Source organism: Heloderma suspectum, chromosome 1, assembly GCF_057233095.1.
Source record: "Heloderma suspectum isolate Gila_16-S chromosome 1, 16-S_ref, whole genome shotgun sequence".
NCBI lineage: Eukaryota > Metazoa > Chordata > Lepidosauria > Squamata > Helodermatidae > Heloderma > Heloderma suspectum.
Genome location: NC_139458.1, coordinates 312,653,290 through 312,673,327, shown reverse-complemented (window position 1 = coordinate 312,673,327; position 20,038 = coordinate 312,653,290). Strand labels below are relative to the sequence as shown.

At 41.1% G+C, this 20,038-nt stretch overlaps 1 protein-coding gene across 4 annotated transcripts in view; it reads left to right on the top strand.

Annotated features, from left to right (window-relative positions):
• MMS22L (MMS22 like, DNA repair protein) overlaps nucleotides 1–20,038 on the top strand; it is a 126,151-nt gene that overhangs the window by 30,973 nt on the left and 75,140 nt on the right. For all 4 annotated transcript variants that reach the window (XR_014786631.1, XM_084827149.1, XM_084827151.1 and 1 more), the window contains 6 exons: nucleotides 4,695–4,808; nucleotides 6,828–7,007; nucleotides 10,884–10,946; nucleotides 16,445–16,564; nucleotides 17,259–17,485; nucleotides 18,146–18,655. Coding sequence is in view for 3 of the 4 variants with exons in the window: in XM_084827149.1 (XP_084683275.1) it covers nucleotides 4,695–4,808; nucleotides 6,828–7,007; nucleotides 10,884–10,946; nucleotides 16,445–16,564; nucleotides 17,259–17,485; nucleotides 18,146–18,655 (1,214 nt within the window). In the remaining variant the exon portion in view is untranslated. The remainder of the gene's footprint in view (nucleotides 1–4,694; nucleotides 4,809–6,827; nucleotides 7,008–10,883; nucleotides 10,947–16,444; nucleotides 16,565–17,258; nucleotides 17,486–18,145; nucleotides 18,656–20,038) is intronic.

Here is a 20,038-nt window from a genome sequence, read left to right as displayed (position 1 = left end):
ATCCATTAATACAGTAACAGTGCAGATTACCGAGAATCACCATTGTTGTTGTTCAGTCGTTAAGTCGTGTCCAACTCTTCGTGACCCCATGGACCATAGCACTCCAGGCCTTCCTGTCCTCCTCTCTCTCCCAGAGTCTGCTCAAGTTCATCTTCAGTGCATCGATGATGCTATCTAGCCATCTCATCCTCTGCCGTCCCCTTCTTCTTTTGCTTTCAATCTTTCCCAGCATCAGGGTCTTTTCCAGGGAGTTTTCTCTTCGCATTAGGTGGCCAAAATATTTCAGCTTCAGCTTCAGTATCTGTCCTTCCAATGAGCAGTCAGAATTAATTTCCTTTAGGATGGACTGATTTGACCTCCTTGCAGTCCAGGGGACTCGTAAGAGTCTTCTCCAGCACCACAGTTTGAAAGCATCGATTCTTCGGTGCTCAGCCTTCCTTATAGTCCAGCTCTCACAGCCATACATTACTACTGGGAAAACCATAGCTTTGATTATACGAACCTTTGTCAGCAAGGTGATGTCTCTGCTTCTTACTATGTTGTCTAGGTGTGCCATAGCTTTCCTCCCAAGGAGCAAGCGTCTTTTAATTTCATGGCTACAGTCACCGTCTGCAGTGATCTTGGAGCCCAAGAAAATAAAATCTGTCACAGCTTCCATTTCTTCCCCTTCTATATGCCAGGAAGGGGGCCAGATGCCATGATCTGAGTTTTTTTAATGTTGAGTTTCAAACCAGCTTTTGCACTCTCCACTTTCACCCTCAACAAGAGGCTCTTTAGATCCTCTTCGCTTTCTGCCACTAGGGTGGTATCATCTGCATATCTGAGGTTGTTGATAATTCTCCCGGCAATCTTAATTCCGACCTGTGATTCAACCCGGTGTTTCTCATGATGTACTCTGCATATAAGTTAAATAAGCAGGGCGACAATATGCAGCTTTGTTGTACTCCTTTCCCAATTTTGAACCAATCGGTTGTTCCATGTCCGGTTCTTAGTGTTACTTTTTGGCCCTCAGACAGGTTTCTCAGGAGACAGGTAAGGTGGTCTGGTACTCCCATCTCTTTAAGAATTTGCCAGAGTTTGTTGTAATCCACACAATCAAAGGCTTTAGCGTAGTCAATGAAGCAGAAATAGACGTTTGTCTGGAATTCTCTTGCTTTCTCCATGATGCAGCGAATGTTGGCGATTTGATCTCTAGTTCCTCTGCCTCTTCGAAACCCAGCTTGTACTTCCGGTAGTTCTCGGTTCGCATACTGCTGAAGCCTAGCTTGTAGGATTTTGAGCATCACCTTGCTGGCATGTGAAATGAGCGCAATTGTACGGTAGTTTGAACACTCTTTGGCATTGCCTTTCTTTAGAATTGGAATGTAAACTGATCTTTTCCAGTCTTGTGGCCACTGTTGGGTGTTCCAAATGTGTTGGCATGTTGAATGCAGCACTTTAACAGCATCATCTTTTAGGATTTTAAATAGCTGAGCTGGAATACCGTCATCTCCACTAGCTTTGTTGTTAGTAATGCTTCCTAAGGCCCACTTGACTTCACTCTCTAGGATGTCCGGCTCAAGTTCAGTGACCGCACTATCATGACTATCAGGGACATTAAGATCTTTCCTGTAGAGTTCTTCTGTGTATTCTTTCCACCTCTTCTTCATCTCATCTGCTTCTGTTAGGTCCCTGCCTTCTTTGTCCTTTATCCTGCCCGTCTTTGCACAAAACGTTTCCTTGATATCTCCGATTTTCTTGAAGAGATCTCTAGTCTTTCCCATTCTATTGTTTCCCTCAATTTCTTTGCATTGTTCATTTAAGAAGGCCTTCTTATCTCTCCTTGCTGTTCTCTGGAACTCTGCATTCAGTTGGATATATCTTCCCCTTTCTCCCTTGCTTTTCGCTTCCCTTCTTTCCTCAGCTACTTGTAAAGCCTCCTCAGACAGCCACTTTGCTTTCTTGCATTTCTTTTTCTTTGGGATGGATTTCGTTGCTGCCTCCTGAACAATGTTACGGACCTCCGTCCATAGTTCCTCAGGCACTCTGTCTATCAGGTCTAATTCCTTAAATCTATTCCTCACCTCCACTGTATATTCATAAGGGATATGATTTAGGTCATCCCTGAATGGTTTAGTGGTTTTCCCTACATTCTTCGATTTAAGCTGAAATTTTGCAAGAAGCAGCTCATGATCTGAGCCACAGTCAGCTCCAGGTCTTGTTTTTACTGACTCTATAGAGCTTCTCCATCTTTGGCTGCAGTGGACATAATCAATCTGATTTCGATATTGACCATCTGGTGATGTCCATGTGTAGAGTCGCCTCCTGTGCTGTTGGAAAAGAGTGTTTGCTATGATCAGTGTGTTCTCTTGGCAAAACTCTATGAGCCTTTGTCCTGCTTCATTTTGTACACCAAGGCCATGCTTGCCTGTTATCCCGGTGATTTCTTGACTTCCTACTTTAGCATTCCAATCCCCTATGATGAAGAGGACATCTTTTTTTGGTGTTAGTTCTAGAAGGTGTTGTAGGTCTTCATAGAACCGATCAATCTCAGCTTCTTCAGCATCAGTGGTTGAGGCATAGACTTGAATTACTGTGATGTTGAATGGTTTGCCTTGGATTCATACTGAGATCATTCTATCGTTGTTTAGATTGTACCCCAGTACTGCTTTTCCCACCCTTTTATTGACTATGAGTGCTACTCCATTTCTTCTAAGTGATTCTTGCCCACAGTAGTAGATATGATGGTCACCTGAATTAAATGTGCCCATGCTTGTCCATTTTAGTTCGCTGATTCCCAAGATGTCGATGTTCAATCTTGCCATCTCATGTTTGACCACCTCCAGCTTACCTTGATTCATTGATCTGACATTCCAGGTTCCTAAACAATACTGTTCTTTACAGCATCAGATTTTCTTTTCACCACCAGACACATCCACAGCTGAGTGTCCTTTCGGCTTTGGCCCAGCCGTTTCACTCTTTCTGGAGCTACTTGGAAATACCCTCTGCTCTTCCCCAGTAGTATATTGGACTACCTTCCAACCTGAGGGGCTCATCTTCTGGCGTCATATCTTTTAGCCTTGTGATACGTTCCATGGGGTTTTCTTGGCAAGAATACTGGAGTGGGTTGCCATTTCCTTCTCCAGTGGAATACCACCAACTAAACCCTCACGTCAGGCCTCCTCTCTCACCATAGGTTAAAAGAGAGGCAGAAAAAAGGAGTGGCAGCCCTTACTCACTCTAACAAGTGGCAACAGATAGGGATGACCTGCAGGAACCAGTTGTCTCCAATGATGGCTGTGTTATTAATGGCCCAGTCTGGAGTGTTCCTCCAAGATATCACTGACCACTTCCCATGCTGTGGAGTGGATATGATAGTTGCAGCCACTTACCAGACTTGATATGCCAGGTCCAGTGTTCACCCCGCCTTGTTCCTATCCCAAATTCTGTTATTTTCAAAAAGGTCACGACCTTTTACATAACATCAACATTTTAGATTATATTGTCTCAAACAAGTAACTTTTTTACATGTCTCTTTTGAACCTGTTTATTTAGTTTTTTTCTGAGCCTCTAATGTGTTGTGTCATGTTATCTCAAGATATTTAAATAAGATGAAAGTTTAATAGCTTATTTTTCTTGAATTGCAAATTATTTTTTGATCCATTCCTACTTTAGAGTTTTAATCTAAAATATTGCTGAATTTCTTTATGGTATCCTGAACAAAATGGCATCCATTTTTTGGAGCAATAAAATGTTTCATCTCCACTGAAATTTATCAGTAAGTTCCATGTTCCACTGGACAGCTCTGACTCCAGGTTTCAGAGGGCCCTTGGGCAAGACACCCTCAATGCCCCCCCCCTTCATCAGTGAGTCTGCTTTCTCACCGCCACTGTCACTAGCTCTCTTGCTTTTCCTCCTCTTATCAGTGCCACCACTTGCTTGCTTGACAGGCAGAGAGCCAGTGAGCACGTAGGCAGTGGCATCTACTGCTCCTCTTCCACACCACCACCATTATCCGAGTCAGAGTGAGAGGCATGTGAACAAGAAGGCTGTGGTGATGGAGAGGAGCAAGTCCAGGGGGCTCTTGTCAGTGGGCCCCTGCTAGGGTGTGGGTCCTCAGCAGGTGCCCAACCATGCCTACCCTTGACACCAGCCCTACCACTGGATTACCATTAGGTGCACGAACTCAGTAAATCTGAGTCATTGTCTTAGCATCTACTATTCTGAACAAAGAAGTGATCAATATGTGAGTATGAATTATATCGAGGGGAATTCAAGGAGTAGTTCCAAATGTATGGATAACAGTGTCTCAGTAAGTATTTCGCAGTGCAATCCTATATGTGTTTACTCAGAAATAAGTCTTTCATTGTTCAGTATGGCTTACTTCCTAGCAAGTGTGCTTAGGATTGGAGCCTCAGTGTATCAGTAATATGAAAAAGCTCTAAAACAGGGGTGTTGGACCTCTTTCAGCCTGAGGGCCAAATTCCATTTCAGAGACACTCTTGGGGCCACGTTCCAGTCTTGGACAGAACCAAAGGAAAAGAGGGCAGGGCCAACGTACCAGCATATTTTAGCTTAAAGCTTTTAAATCCTTTCGTATTTAGGGTTAAGCATTTTCATGACATCATTTCAACTACTTCTAACAGATCTTTCTGACTCTGTACATGTATAAAATTCCACTATCTGCTCTGAGTGAAATTGTTTATTAATCACAGATAAGGCTCTCGGAAGCTCTAGCTAGTCACCACTACCCTTGCATCTGTGTAAAAGAGCTGTGGGTTCTGCTTATTCATCTGCTTGACCACAGAAATAAAGGATCCCTTACAGAGGTAAAAATTCTTGCATTCCCAGCATGAATAATGTTTTCTGTATATAAAATATTCACATATTCATAGACTGACAAATGACTATCCGAAACTGTTTTATATATCATAAGCACTGGCTTGTATCAGTGGTACATGGAATTGCTCTGTTCTCTCGTAATCTTTAAAACTTCTTTGACCAGCTGAGAAAATAATCTCCAGAATGGTACTTGTACCTGGGTATCTTCAGAACCAGGGAGAAGACCACCTCCACCTTTAGAAACACATAAAGAAAATGGGCTGCGGTTGGCACGGGGGATATCTTCTGTACAGATGGCAATGATTCCACCTCTCCAGCCCTTGTCTGCCACTGTACCAGTTACCTGGCTGGACTATTTGGGCCATGGATTGTCCTTTGGCCCCATCTGGCCGTGTCTTGGTGAAATATCCTAGGCTGTCTTATCCAGAACTGCACTTGTTTGGCAATTGTTTTATTAGCAATTGACCTGGTATTAGTCATCACCAAACCAAATCTTGGGGATCCCCTTGGTACCTTCACCATCTGATTGCATATTACTCTCACCTCATCTGGCCCATCGTTTGGATAGTTAGATTGAAAATGCATCTGCAGGAATTCCCTGCAGACTCTCAAAGTGGTCCTTAAACTATATATGAGCTGATGAACTGAATCCAAGTATTCAGTTGGCTCTCTGCAATGTGACTTCCGGATTCAATATCCAAGCACCAGTGTACGGGACACACATAGCCATGATAGTTTCTGGGTTCAGACGATTGCCGAGGTGGGGTAGGGGAGCCATCATGGCTTCTTCTGCAGCCCAGCATGTGCTGCATGAGTGACTGTAATTTGCATGATTACCTGCAGTGCGGGTTGCTGTGTTGTCCGAACCCAGTATGCAGCGTGGCAGGGGTGGCTTTGTATCCACCCTACAACCCACAGCTTGCAGTAGCGGTTGTAGGGTGGGTATGAATTCACCCCCTCTGCACCATGCACTGGGTTTGGACAGCATGCCAACTCGCACTGAAATTTCAGGGAATTATGCAAATGATGGCATGTGCAGGGGTGGGAGGATAAGCCATGCTGGCTTCTTTTCTCCCCAGGATTGAACAACCCCAGTAGCTTTCCTCCTGAAAAAAAGGAAGTAAGAGCACAATAACTCATTCTTTTCTCCTTCACTCTCAAAAAATTTCAATTTATCTTAGGGCAAAACTGTATGTTACTGTAGCGGTATTATTCTGGCCTTAAGTGTGGGGGGTTGGGTGTGGTTCTCACAAATTGCCAGTAGGGGCTCCTATCTGGATTGGGACCCTAGCATGGAGGGTGGGGTATAAAGAGGCTTTAATCCTTTGCCCCCAAACCAGATAAGTGCCCTCTCCCCCTACACTGAAATGTGCATTGTCAAAAAAGGATCAATTTATTTCAGTGGCATCAAATTGTAGGCAGTGGGACCTGATCCAGCTTCCGCAGTGAGGGTCAAAAGATTAAAGGCCCCACACGCATGCACACAGATCCCAACTGGGCACCCGGACTGGTAATTTGTGTGGAGAAAGCCCTGCACTTAAGGCCAAAACTAAGCAGAAAGGTAATGTGTATTACCTTGGCATTAAAGGTGAATAACATCACCCAAGCTTCTCCCCAGACTCCAGACCAATTTACCCATAAAGACTATAAGTTGGGTTGTTCACCAAACATGGGTAGAAAATGTTATTCTCCTAAGAAGAAATGGAAAGAATCCAGAGAAATGGCTATTTCAGGGGCCCCACACCTGTCTTGATAACCCTTTTCCTCATATATATGAGGTAAAATATCCAAAAGTACATTTGGACTTGTGAATTTTAAAGATCACTTTGAGGAAACCTAGAAGTGATGCGGTTCAGTTTCAGAATGTATCCTTTCCTGTCTACAAGCAGCAGGAAAAGTATTGTAGGAGGCAGGTGGCGTGGCGGTGGCTGTGCGTGTGCGCGCGCAAGCTTCTATATAAAATTCAGCATTTTTAAAAAAACTAAGTTGCTTCCTTTTCCTTGCAGCCTTTTTGGAGCTGGTTGAATAAAATTCTGAAGAATTTATTTGAAAAAAGCAGTGGTTCAGAAGCAGTGGCCGCCTTTGAATTGATTCCATGCAGTGATCCATTGAGTTTTAGTTGGTGGATTATAACTCACCTGGCATCACTTTACCATATTGACCGCAACGGACATGTAGATGAAAAGGTGGGTTTCCCTTTTTTCCCTTTCTAAATACCTGCATGGATTTGTTAAAGTCTGTTTAGAAAAGCCTTTCCTATCACTGGGTTCTCTAGATGTGTTCGACTACAACTCCCATCATCCACAGCCAACGTGACCACTGGCTGCAAATGGTGGGAATTTTAGTCCAGCACACGTAGAGGACACCGGGTTCGAGAAGGCTGATTTAGACCATTAACCCCCACATAGGCATTTGGTACATGTGACCAAAATGGTTGCATATTGTTAGTATGGCCTTTAAAAGCTTTGCTGAACAGCAGCTCTCACAAACTGCATTGCAAGCTACTTTTAAACTTGGGGAAACTTTTAAACTCCCAACCCTGTTGTGGTATTTTTTTTCTGTTTTATATGCATGATGCATGTAGGAGAGAGAGAAGGGTGATATCGTAGTTTGACTGCGATGAAGTTTAACGTAAAGGTCAAGTTAGGTAGCCATGGGCCTGTTCACATGTCATGGCGGCAAATCATGAGTTAATTGGCACGATTTGCCAGGATATGCACTGATACTGTAAACAAAGTCTGATCAATCTGATCAGAAGATGTCAGTGTGATGTGCAACTGATAGGTTGTTTAAGGGCTTAACAGCCAAGCGGCTAACTCAGCAACAAATCATGGGTTAACTGCTGGGTTCTTTAGCCCCTAAATAACCCATCGGTCTAGGTTTACAAGTCATGCTGACAATGTCTGATCACACTAAACAGAGGTTGTTTACAGAAATCAAAAGTGGCTCGCGCCACCCAAGATGGGTATTTTGAAATATACATATGGTTGCATTTTTATGAATGGATGGGTTTAGCTTATGTGTGTTGGTTACCTCTTAACTGTTGTAGAGAACTGTGTTCGTATTCTTTTAGTTAAATTGTGGTCAAAGTATGGGAGAAATGTATGCATTTTCATGTACCACCTGCCAAAGGTTGCCTCAAGTTATTGGTGGTGGATTTAAAATTTGTAATGTCTGTCTAATTTTTAAAAAATTATGGTTCTGCACAACGTTTCACTAGTGCAACAGGAGTTTATCCCTCTCTCCTCCTTCCTGGTTCTGCTGACGGAAGCAGTTCTGTCGACAGAATTACACCATTGGATACAACCCTTAATTTCTGTCACTTCATCATCCATTTTGGAAACCCACTGCCCTGCCTCTGAAGTTCAGATGGTAAAGAGGCCGTTTTGGTTTTGACATGGGAGAGGTTAGATTTGTTATACTGCTGTTGTGGTTTCAGATTAATAAGAAATTCAATTATTCCTGGAATTTATAAGGTTTTCTAAAGCTTGATATATGTTAGAACCATGTAGCACCCAGAGTATATACGCAGTATGATGGTGCTAGTTTTTGTAGGGAAAAGTGGATTTAAATGGGAAAGTTAAGATTTTCTGTCCATAAAAAACTTATATAGGATGTATAGATCATATGTGTCTTTCTTCAACTACAAACTAGTCCACCTTATCACATCCTTAAAGGTTACATTCATAAATTTTAAAAACTAAATAGAATAGAAATATTACCACTTTTGAACATTGCAGGGGTCAATTTTAACGCTGCTGTGGGCTATTGAAATATAGTCAGAATGTCTTCAAGCTAAACATTCTTGCCTTTGAATTGTTTAAAATGACTACTTTGTAAGATATGCAAAGAGTGGTTTCCAGCTGAGCAGCTTAGCAGTTCAACAGGTGATCCAGGAGAAGAAAGGGGGGGGGGGTTGCACTGTTAAAAAGAAGTATTTTCTATATACTCAGAGCTGTGACCTAAGTTACATTTTGTTGTTTTTTAGTAACATGACAAAAGATTCGAAAGTAGTCTTTCATGCCACTGGCTCAGGACTATGTGCACATTTGTTTAGCAATTGGTAGCATACATCTTTTCCTTGGGCAGAAATGCTATATATACCACAGGGATGAAGGAAAACTGTGTATTGAATCTTCTGGGATTACTTAGAAAAACCAGCATTTCAAAAAGTATAAAGAGCAAAGCAAAAGTGGGATATGGCAGACTGTTGACAATTTTCATTATGTGGTTTATTGGCGCACAGTTGTAGAACAAAGAATTTGTGGATTGCTTTCCTGAACTCTTCCCCCCTCCCCCCACTTTACTCTTAATAGGCCCTGACCACATGCTATATGTTAACATGGAGAAATCTTATTCCATTGTTACCTACTCCCATAGATAGCATCAACGTTACTTGTGATTAAGGATAGCCAGAGAGCTAACTGATCAGCCAGATTTTGTATGCTGGGTGTGATGTTTTAGAAAGAGAAAGGACAACTGAATTGCTATTTGTGATGTCTATTGAATCCATTGAAACGGGCTACTCCCTGTTGCAGTTGTTCCTGATACTTTAGAGGCAGTGTAGTAGGCTTGTGTTCTGGTTTGTAGAATGTAAAAATTAAGAGTGAAAGAACTATATTCATGGCATCAGAATATCTTTTCCTTCTAAATAACAAAATCCGTATTTGGAATTCCATATTGAGAATTTAAATGACAGATAGCTTTAGCTGTATGAAAGTATATTGAACACTTTGTCCTGGCTTGTTTAGGCTACAATAAAATGTATTTGTTCTCTAGGACAAGGAATGTTTTGCTTGTTAAACATAGCTAGAGAAAAGAGAATATTTTAGGCACTAATTTGTAGCAATAATGAAAGAAGGAATTTATTTATTGATTTATTTAGTACATTTCTAATCCAACCAATAACTAATGGTCTCTGGGCAGATTAAAGCCAGTTAAAAAACTAAAAAGCCATTTTAAAACACAGTTAAAATATAAGATACAATACCAGTATTTTAAAGAATAAAATACAATATGATAAATAATAAACAGCACAGGCATCAATAAAGAAACTATAATGACCTGGAACTAGGAAAAGCTTTCACGTTCTCATTTAGCTTGCTGTATGATGGGCAGAATCAACAGGGCACTTCCTCCCCCATCAGTTGTCTTTCGCATTGCCAGTTCTGTTGCGCAAGTGACCCCCACTGCTTATGCAACGACAATTTAGCGCTTCCAGGGCAACCTGAAACAAGTGGAAATGCTCATTTCTGGAAGGAAGCAGGTCAGCAGAACTTGCATAAGTGCTAAATCTCCCTTGCATAAGCGGTGGGCCCAGTTTCTGCAACGGAATTGGAAGGAACCAGCGCTTCTGGAAGGGAATCAGTGAGGCAGAAAGGAAGCAGTGGGGGAATAAGTGCCCCATTTGATTCTGCCTATAAGAACATAAGAGCAGTGCCTGAATCGGTCCAAAGGCCCTATCTAGTATAGCCTAGTCTGTTCCTACAGTGGCCAGTCAAATGTCTGTGGGAAGCCCCCAAGGAGGACATGAGGGCAATAGCACCCTCCTTCTTGTGTTCCTCAGCAACTGGTATACATAGGCATATTGACTTTGATACTAGAGGCAATATATAGCCATTGATAGCCTTATCTTCCATAAATTTGCATAATCCCCTATTAAAGAGTTAGCAGCCACCACTACATCTTATGGCAGAAAATTCCATAGTTTATGCTGTATGAAGAAGTACTTCCTTTTATCAGTTCCTACCATTTAGCTCCATTGGGTGACCCTAGGTTTTAGGTTCTAGTAATACTAGGTTCTGGTATTATGAAAGAAGGAGACTTTTTCCCCCCCTATCCAGGTTCTCTACACTATGCATAGTTTTATACACCTCTATCATCTCCTCCCTTAGTCAAGCTAAACAGCTCCAAGTGTTGCAAACTGTACATAGTTCACCTGGGCTGCAGTCCTATATCCGCTTCATTGACCTCAGCAGGACTTTCTTCTGAGTAGACAGGTATAGGATTATGCTGTTAGTATTACTTACATAATTAATCGTTCACAACTATTTTTGATTCAGAAACCAATAGAATCCAACTGGCCCTGTGTGGAAGATATGTTGAAGCGGTTCATCAGTAGTCAAGTAAGTATGTGAAGGATATCAGGCGAGTTTGATTGGACTAATTTGGGGACAGGTGGACAGAATGTGAAATGTGTTTTATTCACCAGATTGCTATCTGAAATTTGGTGTCTTTAATTCAAGTGTATGAACAGCTTTGATGATCTGTCTGTGTCAGGACACTCTTCTTGTTAGTGGTCATACTTCTAAGTGGTTGTGTTTTGAAGATAAATTGTCAGATAAGGTGTGTGTATGGCGGGTGGGATGGGGTGGGGATAATTATCCTGGACGTGTTACTTGGCTCCTTTGACAAGATGTATTCCGAATAAGAACAGGATGCTTAGAAATTGTAAGCTCTGTGCTGAATCTGAGGATATCAAGTTGAGAGACGTGATAGGGGAGATAGTCTATTGCATTGAAAATTCAGCTATATCCTCATCACAGCAGGAAGGTGACTTGCCTTGCTGAGCAATTTGTCTTACAGGCTTGAATCAAACTCTTACTGATAAGGTTGTAGCTTCTGAGCACTCATTTCATACCTTATCATTTTTCTTTCTACAGAGCCATTAATGCAGTACTTTGTGGCCCAGAGGTCAGAACTGACCTCCTTTTTTAAAGTGCTTTTAAATATGTGGTACATATTAATATGTTTTCTGTAAAATTGTTCTTGGGTTGCATGGTGCAAATTGTAATTTGTCACATCAGTCATTACAGAAATAATTTATTTAATTTGTTTGTATGGCAGAGGATAGCTGGCTACATAGTGAAGCAATAGGAGTAAGCCAAATAATGGCTTTCCTTTTGACTTCGACTATTCAGTGGTTGGATCCAAACTCGTCCATCCATGAATGGAAGGGTGCCTTCAGTTTGTGGAAGGATCTGGAGTCCACCAGAGGCTTCCCCTTGGGGGAAGTCACCAGGGACGTGATTTTCTCATCCTCCTTTTCCCTTTTGTTACCAGTGTCACCTCTCATGCTGTTCCAGTGGACCTTCAACCCTTTGCAACAGCATGGGAGCTGGTGCTGGGTGGTGCAGGGTGAACTGCAGAAAATTGCTGCCCTGACCCTTGCTCAACCAGCAGAACTCTGCTGAGTGCAAATCTGCATCCAGCCCAAAATGTAGATGCATTATGGTTTTAACATTTTACAACATTATCACAATTTTCGGATGAATTCTGTTGTTGTTTTTTTAACACATATTTACATAGACTGCTCACTGAAATTCGCTGAGACTTGCTGCCAGGTAAATGTGTACAAGATTGCAGCCTTAATGTGACTTTGAAAGCTTCTGTAATTAGTATGTCTAGAAAGTGGCATGTAAATAAGTAAAACTGAAAGCTAAAATGGAAACACATCTTGAAAATCTAGATTTGGTTAAGAGAAGATTAATTTTCAGTTGAGCTGTGTTTACATGATGGTTGTTGCTGTGTTTCAAACTCAAACACATCCACAATGCCAAGGTGCTCTTTGAATAAAAAAATGTTTCTTGAAATGCCGAGTATAAAAATGTTGGCAAAATAAATATTTTAGTATGAAATAATTAGGCTTGGCCAGTCTTTCTTGATTGTATTTTCAGTGGTTAGAATATTTTAATTATGCTGCTGTGATACTTTTTTAAATAGTGTAAATAGACATTTTATTTACAAAGACAATACTGATGTTATGTCAAGGGTGTAATTGTTTGCTGGAGTTAGGTGGAATGATTAGTTGTTTTTGAGAAAGTTGTCTTCCATGCCTAGCTTACTTGTGTATTCAAAAGAGTAACACTTGAGTAAAACAGTAAGAGTGACTGAAAATAAAGAAGAGCTCTTGGTGATTAGGAATTCTTCACTCCTGTTTTATCAGTGAGGGTAATATGTGTCCTCAGAAAATAAAGTGACTAAAAGAAAATCCCAAGTTAGTATTTCTTAAATCTTTAGTATGTCCCTGCTCTGCCATAATATGTGCATACCTCTCTCTGACTGTGGACTTCTCATGAAGCCATAGCCAATTGTGGCTCCTAACGCAACTGTGGTGGATGTACGATTAGGAAAAGACAAGTTATGATGTGGTTATAATTCACACAAAATATTTAATGTAACATGTGAGCAATTCTAAGTTGTCATGAGCCACAATTATTTATGCATGAAATATGGGATGCTGCTAAACTAGAATGAATTCAAAAGAAAGAGTATCTTAAAAAGAACTTTAGTGTTTTCTATGATGTTATAGCTACATCTAAATAGCATTTTTGGTAAAATTAACTGACATGCATATCCATTCCTCTTTTCATCAAACTTAACTGCTTTTATATTTAATCCCACCCTGTAAAGCCACATAAGAATACTTTCTAAAATCCTTCCAGAACAAATGTATAGCTATAGTAGGTGTTATAATAGTATGTTTATGTAGTAGTATCATTTTGATTATATCTGTTTATATCCTTACAGAAATAATTGAATGCTGAACCCCCCATTAGTTCTGACTCTGTTTCCAGTAGTCTAGAGGTCATTTAAGTCAGGAATGGGGAACCTTTGGCCTGTGGGCCGGATATGGTCTGCAGGGGTTCCCCATCTTGCCTGCCAGCCTCTTCCCCAGGCCCCTTTCCTCAGGCATGGAAGAGAATTTCCTCTTTCTGGTCACTAGACAATGTGACTTTAGTGGGGGGATTCCTTCCTAACTGCAGAGCAGTCAAATGAAGTTGTGACCACAACTCATCCACTCATTTCCTTCAAAAAAAGAAAAATGTGCAATTCTTTAGGGTGCAGACTTCATCTAAAACACTGTAGTTTATAGTTATAGTTTGAATAATGTAGGGAACAATCCTGTGCACCCCACATGGCATCTGGGGAGGCATAGGATAGTTTGGTTTCCTGACTCTGAGGTTAGAGACAGGGTTCTGACCTTGGAGCCAGGAAACTGTGCTCGCCTCCCCCTTGTAGCCAGTGCAGAGAGAACTGTGTCAGCTACCTCTCTGCCCTCAGAAAACGCAGTGGGGAGATGGGGAAAAGGGGGCATTCCTGGGGGTGGGGAGGAGGCCAGGGGAGCTGCAGTATGCGGTTTCCTATGGCTTCCTCAGCCTCCTTCCCTCCCCCTCCGAGGTGCCACTGCTAGACAGCCAAAATCACCCATCTAGCAGAAACTCAGGCAGCTGGAGCAGAGTTTTAAAAAGAGATAAATATCAAAGCAGCTAAAACATGGGAAAGTATGATTTTAAAATGCAGCTTTAAACGTATCATTAAAAGCAAAGCAAGCAGCAGTTAACTTTTTAAAAAATATATGTACAATGTGTAATTTATATCTTATTTTTGGATAGTTTACTTGAATTTATTCACACCATAAGTCTATATAAAAACTATTTCCCAGGGTTCTGCAACATTATAATATCACACCAAAGAATGGAGTGCAGGCAGGAAGATGCAGATGGTGGGTGGGGTGCTCTGATACGAGTTCAGCTTTTGCTGTCTTGGAACAAAGTGGCTTTACTCTGGACATAACTGAGAAGGGGGAAAAGTTAGCATGTTTAGTTTCTAGGGTGAAGCAAAGATTCTGTGTGTAATCTTGCCTTCACAAATGAACGAAATTGGCCAGATCCTGTATATTTTATGACACATTCATATGAATCTAGGTGGAAGATAGGTATTCCTCAGTTACTACACAGGCTTGGTTTTTCATCAACATTTGTGCTTACGATGGAGCAATTGCAAGCCATACCTTTAATTAGACAGATAATTCAAAATATAGACAGAACCACTTAGCACAAGCAAACTGTGTTTGACCATCTTTAGTTCATCAGCAGACATTTAGTTCATTAGCACTCAGTATTTAAAGAATTTGACTATCCTAAAGTATCATGTGGCTTTCACATTAGCGAGGTTTAATATGGTGCATACTTAATTGCTAGAAGGCTGATCTGGAGGAAGACCCATTGTTTAAGACTGTCCTTGTGATTCTGGCGACATTGAAACATTGATACATGCAATGTTTTACTGTAATTTTTATTGGGGCAGAGCAAAACAGATTCAGCCAATTTGGCATCCTATCCGGGTAATTCAGATGTAGTACTTCTTCCATTACATCTGGAGGGGTGCAATGTCAACATTACATAGAAAGTTGTAATATATATTTAAATACAGTTTTAAAAAGTAGTCTGAAGATGCTTGCAAATGCTGATCCTTTATTCTGCATATTTAATATTACGTGTATGCAGTTCCTGTCCCTAAATTGTGACGAGCATATATTTTTGTTTGCATGTGCATTTTCCTTTTATTTGTTAAAAAAATGCAAATGGTCTGTGGACTAATTTGAAATAAACTATGACACATGCAGAAATGCCATGTCAGAGTTTCAGATGTCAATGTCATCACAACAGAATCTTTGCGAGGGAAGTGGGCTAGGTCCATCCTGTTATTCTCAGTAGCCAGAAAGTTCTTATAATGTGTGTTTGCTGTTGCTTCCAATGGGACTTTGGCAGAATACAGTATATAAACTAGTGCTGTGCTGAAAATTTCTCCCACATTTTTTTGACCATTCCCATTCAATTTGATAGAAAAGAAATTGCTTTCGAAAAGAAATTCAAAGGATAAATTTTGGAGAAATTCTCATGGGTTGGGTTTGAGGTTCTTGGGCTTACTTTACTTATGAGGTGGCTGAGGAGTACACATGAGTGTCCTGTCTGTCATTGTACAATAATTTCTGTGGCAGCCGGTAGCCTCCTCGGTTTACCATGCTTCATTTAAAGCCATCATGAGGAAGGCATCATGAAGCAATTCCTCCCATGGACCTTTTTCAGTTCAGAAAGTGCAGGTGGCCTGGGAGGCTGCAGAGCAATGGAAAGATGTGTGATAGAAAGAGAAAATACACGCAGCACCCTTGCCCACCTCACAGTGATTAGGTAACCTCAAAAATACCACCAAAGGAATTCACAAGTCTGCCTCAAAAAAGTGGGAGCCTCAACACAGCTGATGCTGTTGCTACCTACAGAAGCAGTGCAACAAAGCAAAAACACTTAGGAAAAAAGAAAGAACCTGTGCTACAGCCCCTGCCAATAGTGAGCCCTGCCTGGGAGAAACTCTTGGAGATTATCTCCTCCCCTAGGAGAAATTTGGTATAATTGTTCCCCCAATTTCTCTGCCCACAAATAGGCTGGAGAATTTTGAGAGGCCATTTGTGCACAGCTCTAATATAAACGTCTGTCTGCAATATGCTTAGAAGCCTGCCTATCTTGGATTATATTCCATAATCTGCCTATATTCCAGATTATGTTGTAAGGCCCCAGTTTTGCAGCTGTATGGTTCAAGCACCTAAAAATGTAGATGGAATTTAGTAGATGACAATGCCAGTACTTGTCAAATTTTATTTTCTTGATCGCCGCTCATATTAATGGATTGGCTTGCTTCTGAACTAGAAATAACATTTATAGAAGAAAATTATTCTCAGAATCTGAAAGCCTCATATTTGATTTGTGGTTAAGATTGTTTTTAAATTAAATAAAAATTTTGCTAAAACAAATCCTAACAGCACTTAAATGTCCTTGTTTGATAGACTGGAATATTAGAAGAACAGTTACGAATGCATCTTCAGTGCTGTTTGACATTAAGCCACATCTGGGATGTGAACCTCTCTACTGTCACCATACTCTGGGAATATTACAGCAAAAATCTGGTTAGTAAATATGCCTAAGAGAAGCTACAGTTGTAATTGTTGTAAACCTGTCACCCTGAGGAAGTTTTTCTTATAATCCAGTCCACTCTGTTTAGCAGTGGAAATGTCTAAGGCCTTATTGGGGGAAAAGAGCTCCTCAGATTTATTCATTCCTTCAATTTATGTTACACTCCACCACAAAAGTTCTCAGCAGCTTTCAGATATTTACATTTTTTAAAAAAAGAAAAGGGTGGAAATCTCTTTCCAGTGGTATACAATCTTTGCTGGGAGAGAGAGAGGTCCAGCCTCCCAGCAGGCAATCACTGTCTGACCAGTGACTGAGCCTAGAGTGTCCTTCCCCTCACCTCTTTGGCCACAGGGCAACTCCCTGATCATTGTAGAATTGTTTCTGGAACAAAGGGGAAAACAGGATCTCAGCAGTTGTGGTTGTCAGACCAATGGATGTGGCCAAGCAGATTTTTCTTTGCTCCTCCTCAAGCATGAATGATGGTTTCCAAACTCTTATTCCTGGGGATGTAGATTGCAAAAGTTGGTAACAGGAAATTGGCTATGGGAAATAGATTACAAAGCCATTGCTAATTAACAAAAACCTGAATGTTAACCTTTTGTAATGATTGCGGAAGAGATATGAAAGTTTAACTTCAGTTGCCATTTATGATGCCATTTTATGAAATATGTTGTCTTTTCCTTTTAGAACAGTCCCTTTACTATTCCTTGGTTTGGCCTCAAAGATCTTGCAAGTATTAGTAAAACCCCCTTATCTATGTATGAGTTGGTAAAGAACTGTTGCAGTGACATACACAGTCCTGACATGTATACATCCAGCAATAGTTACCAAATTTTTCTTCGCATTTTGGCACAAATTATGAAGAAGGCAGTGAAGGCCAATGGTATTCATCCATGGAAACAGATCAAAGGAAGGTACAGTGGCTTTGACAGTTTCCCCCATATCATTGATAATGTAAGCCACCTTGGGTTCCTTGCAAGAGGAATAAAGGTGGGATATAAATGCAATAATAAATATAAATGCAATAATAAATTAAATTCTGTGACTGACTCACTTTGCTTTATCTAAGAAGCGTACATCTGTAGTGTCTATATACACAACTTCTGAAATAATCCCAGTGTGTGGGCAGGTGGGGGGACTTGTTCTTATTTTTTAATTTTAAATTGTTATTATTGAATGGCAATTCATACGACTAGTTGTGTTTTGTGGGGTAGACTATGGGTTGGATCCACAGTCATCCTTCTGTGAACAGAAAGCCTCCTTCCAATGCAGCGGAGCATTTCCACTGATGGAACAGGGGAGGAGGCAACCTTCATTGGTTGCCTCTTCCCCTGCAGTGCTCGACCAAAAATCTGCTCCAGGGGGTTGGGGGACCCTGTGGAACAGTAGAGGGGCAAAGGGTTAAAAACCGCTTTCGCTCATGCTCAAGCCTGATCTGGATCAAGCCACCCGTGCTTTCTCTAGAATTTAGAAACAAACAAACAAGTAATGTGTAGTTCGGGCCAGATGTCATCAAAGAAAGGGCAAAAACAAAACAAACTTTAACAAAACGTGTTTTTTTTTGTATAATACAGAATTTATTCCAAATTCCACCAGAAAAGAATGAGAGAACTGACAGAGGTGGGGCTGCAAAATTGTTTATATCTTTTCCTCGTGCTGGCAGCCATAGCAGACACGGAGGATGTTACCAGCCGCATGATGGAACTTCTGCATTTTCTCAGTCCAGTTTCCACCAGCATTTCTCAGAGAGCTCTGATCTGGAAAGGCTATTTTGCTTTCACCTTAACCTATGTTGAGAAGAACATGGACATTGGTGTGCTAGCTGAGCAACTCTCAAGTGCCTTCCACGAAAAAGCAAAGGAATTCTTAGTGGCAAGAAATGACCTCTTGCAGAAACAAAGCCTCTGGATATTGCTTTCCACTTACATTGATGGCGTCCAAGAAGTTTTTGAGACCAGCCGTTGCTTGAATCTTTCTGAGGAAAAGCTATTGAGCGATGGCTTTAGTATGCTGCTGCCAGGATGCCGAGGAGCTGAACTTGCAACTGTGTTAAACTTCTTGCAGGATGTTCTGTTCAGGCTGAGGTGAGGATTTATTTATGAACATTTTCTGAGATTCTTTTTCCTACTTTAAACTTAATGTTATTGACTTTGACGCGTTTGGTATAATATATGTCATTTGTTATTTATTTACCTAATCTATTGAAACATTTTAAAAACCACCCTTTATCCTTGTAAATACCAGGAAGGTGTAAAACGGGGCAATATGAATGTAGATCTCAATCAGATTGATCTCTGGGTTATTTGCAATAGATCTCCAAAGGTTTCTGACTTTATTGAGAGCAAGGGAGCAAAATAAGGGTGTTGCACCTTTTTCAATCCAAGGTCCTAATTCAGTTTTGGAAAAGCTCATGGGGTGTTAAGCAGGGAAGACACACCAGCATATTTTAGCTTAAGGTACTTACTACCAATAACTAAGGCTTAGGAAAGGCATTTTAGCCTTTTAGGATGGGGAAGAAATAATGCAAAAGCTGGGAAACTGCCAAAAGACAGACGGTTGGGAGCAAAAGCGGCAACCACCTGGTGATGTGGGGAAGGGGGTGTGGTCATCTGGGGAACACTGGAGGGCTGGATTTGAACCTTGCCGTGGGGTTCAACATCCCTGGGATAAATCAATAGCAGTAACAACAACAAACCTCTGCTTGGCTTCTGCTTATTGCTTATCTCTTAGCCTCAGTGTTCTTTATCTGTAAAACAGAAATACTACTTGGTTGCTTTAATCAGGTTCAGCTATGCTGGGCAGTTTAGAGTGCTGTGTTAGAATCCGTGATCTATGGCAACTTACATGTAGATTTGTACATATTCTAATGGATGGGTTTGTGGGATAATAGATCATTATCCTATGAACTCATCCACTGTAGGTAATTGACTGCCTTCTAAGCCACCACTTTGTGTCTGGTTCTGGTTGGTAGACCTCAATGTTCTATTACGAAACAAAATCGATCCTTCAGACCTGAAGTCTGTCCAACCCGGTGTACAAGTATGAGTAAAACAATATACAGTACAATATCTGTACAATAACAAAATCACATCATCATAGAAAAGAAGGCAATAAATACAATTGTCGTTCAGTGGTGTCCGACTCTTCGTGACCCCATGGACCATAGCACGCCAGGCCTTCCTGTCCTGCGCTCTCTCCCAGAGCGTGCTCAAGTTCATATTCATTGCATCGGTGATGCTATCCAGCCATCTCATCCTCTGCTGTCCCCTTCTCCTTTTGCCTTCAGTCTTTCCCAGCATCAGGGTCTTTTCCAGAGAGTTTTCTCTTTGCATTAGGTGGCCAAAGTATTTGAGCTTCAGCTTCAGGATCTGTCCTTCCAATGAGCACTCAGGGTTGATTTCCTTTAGGATGGACTGATTTGACCTCCTTGCAGTCCAGGGGACTCGTAAGAGTCTTCTCCAGCACCA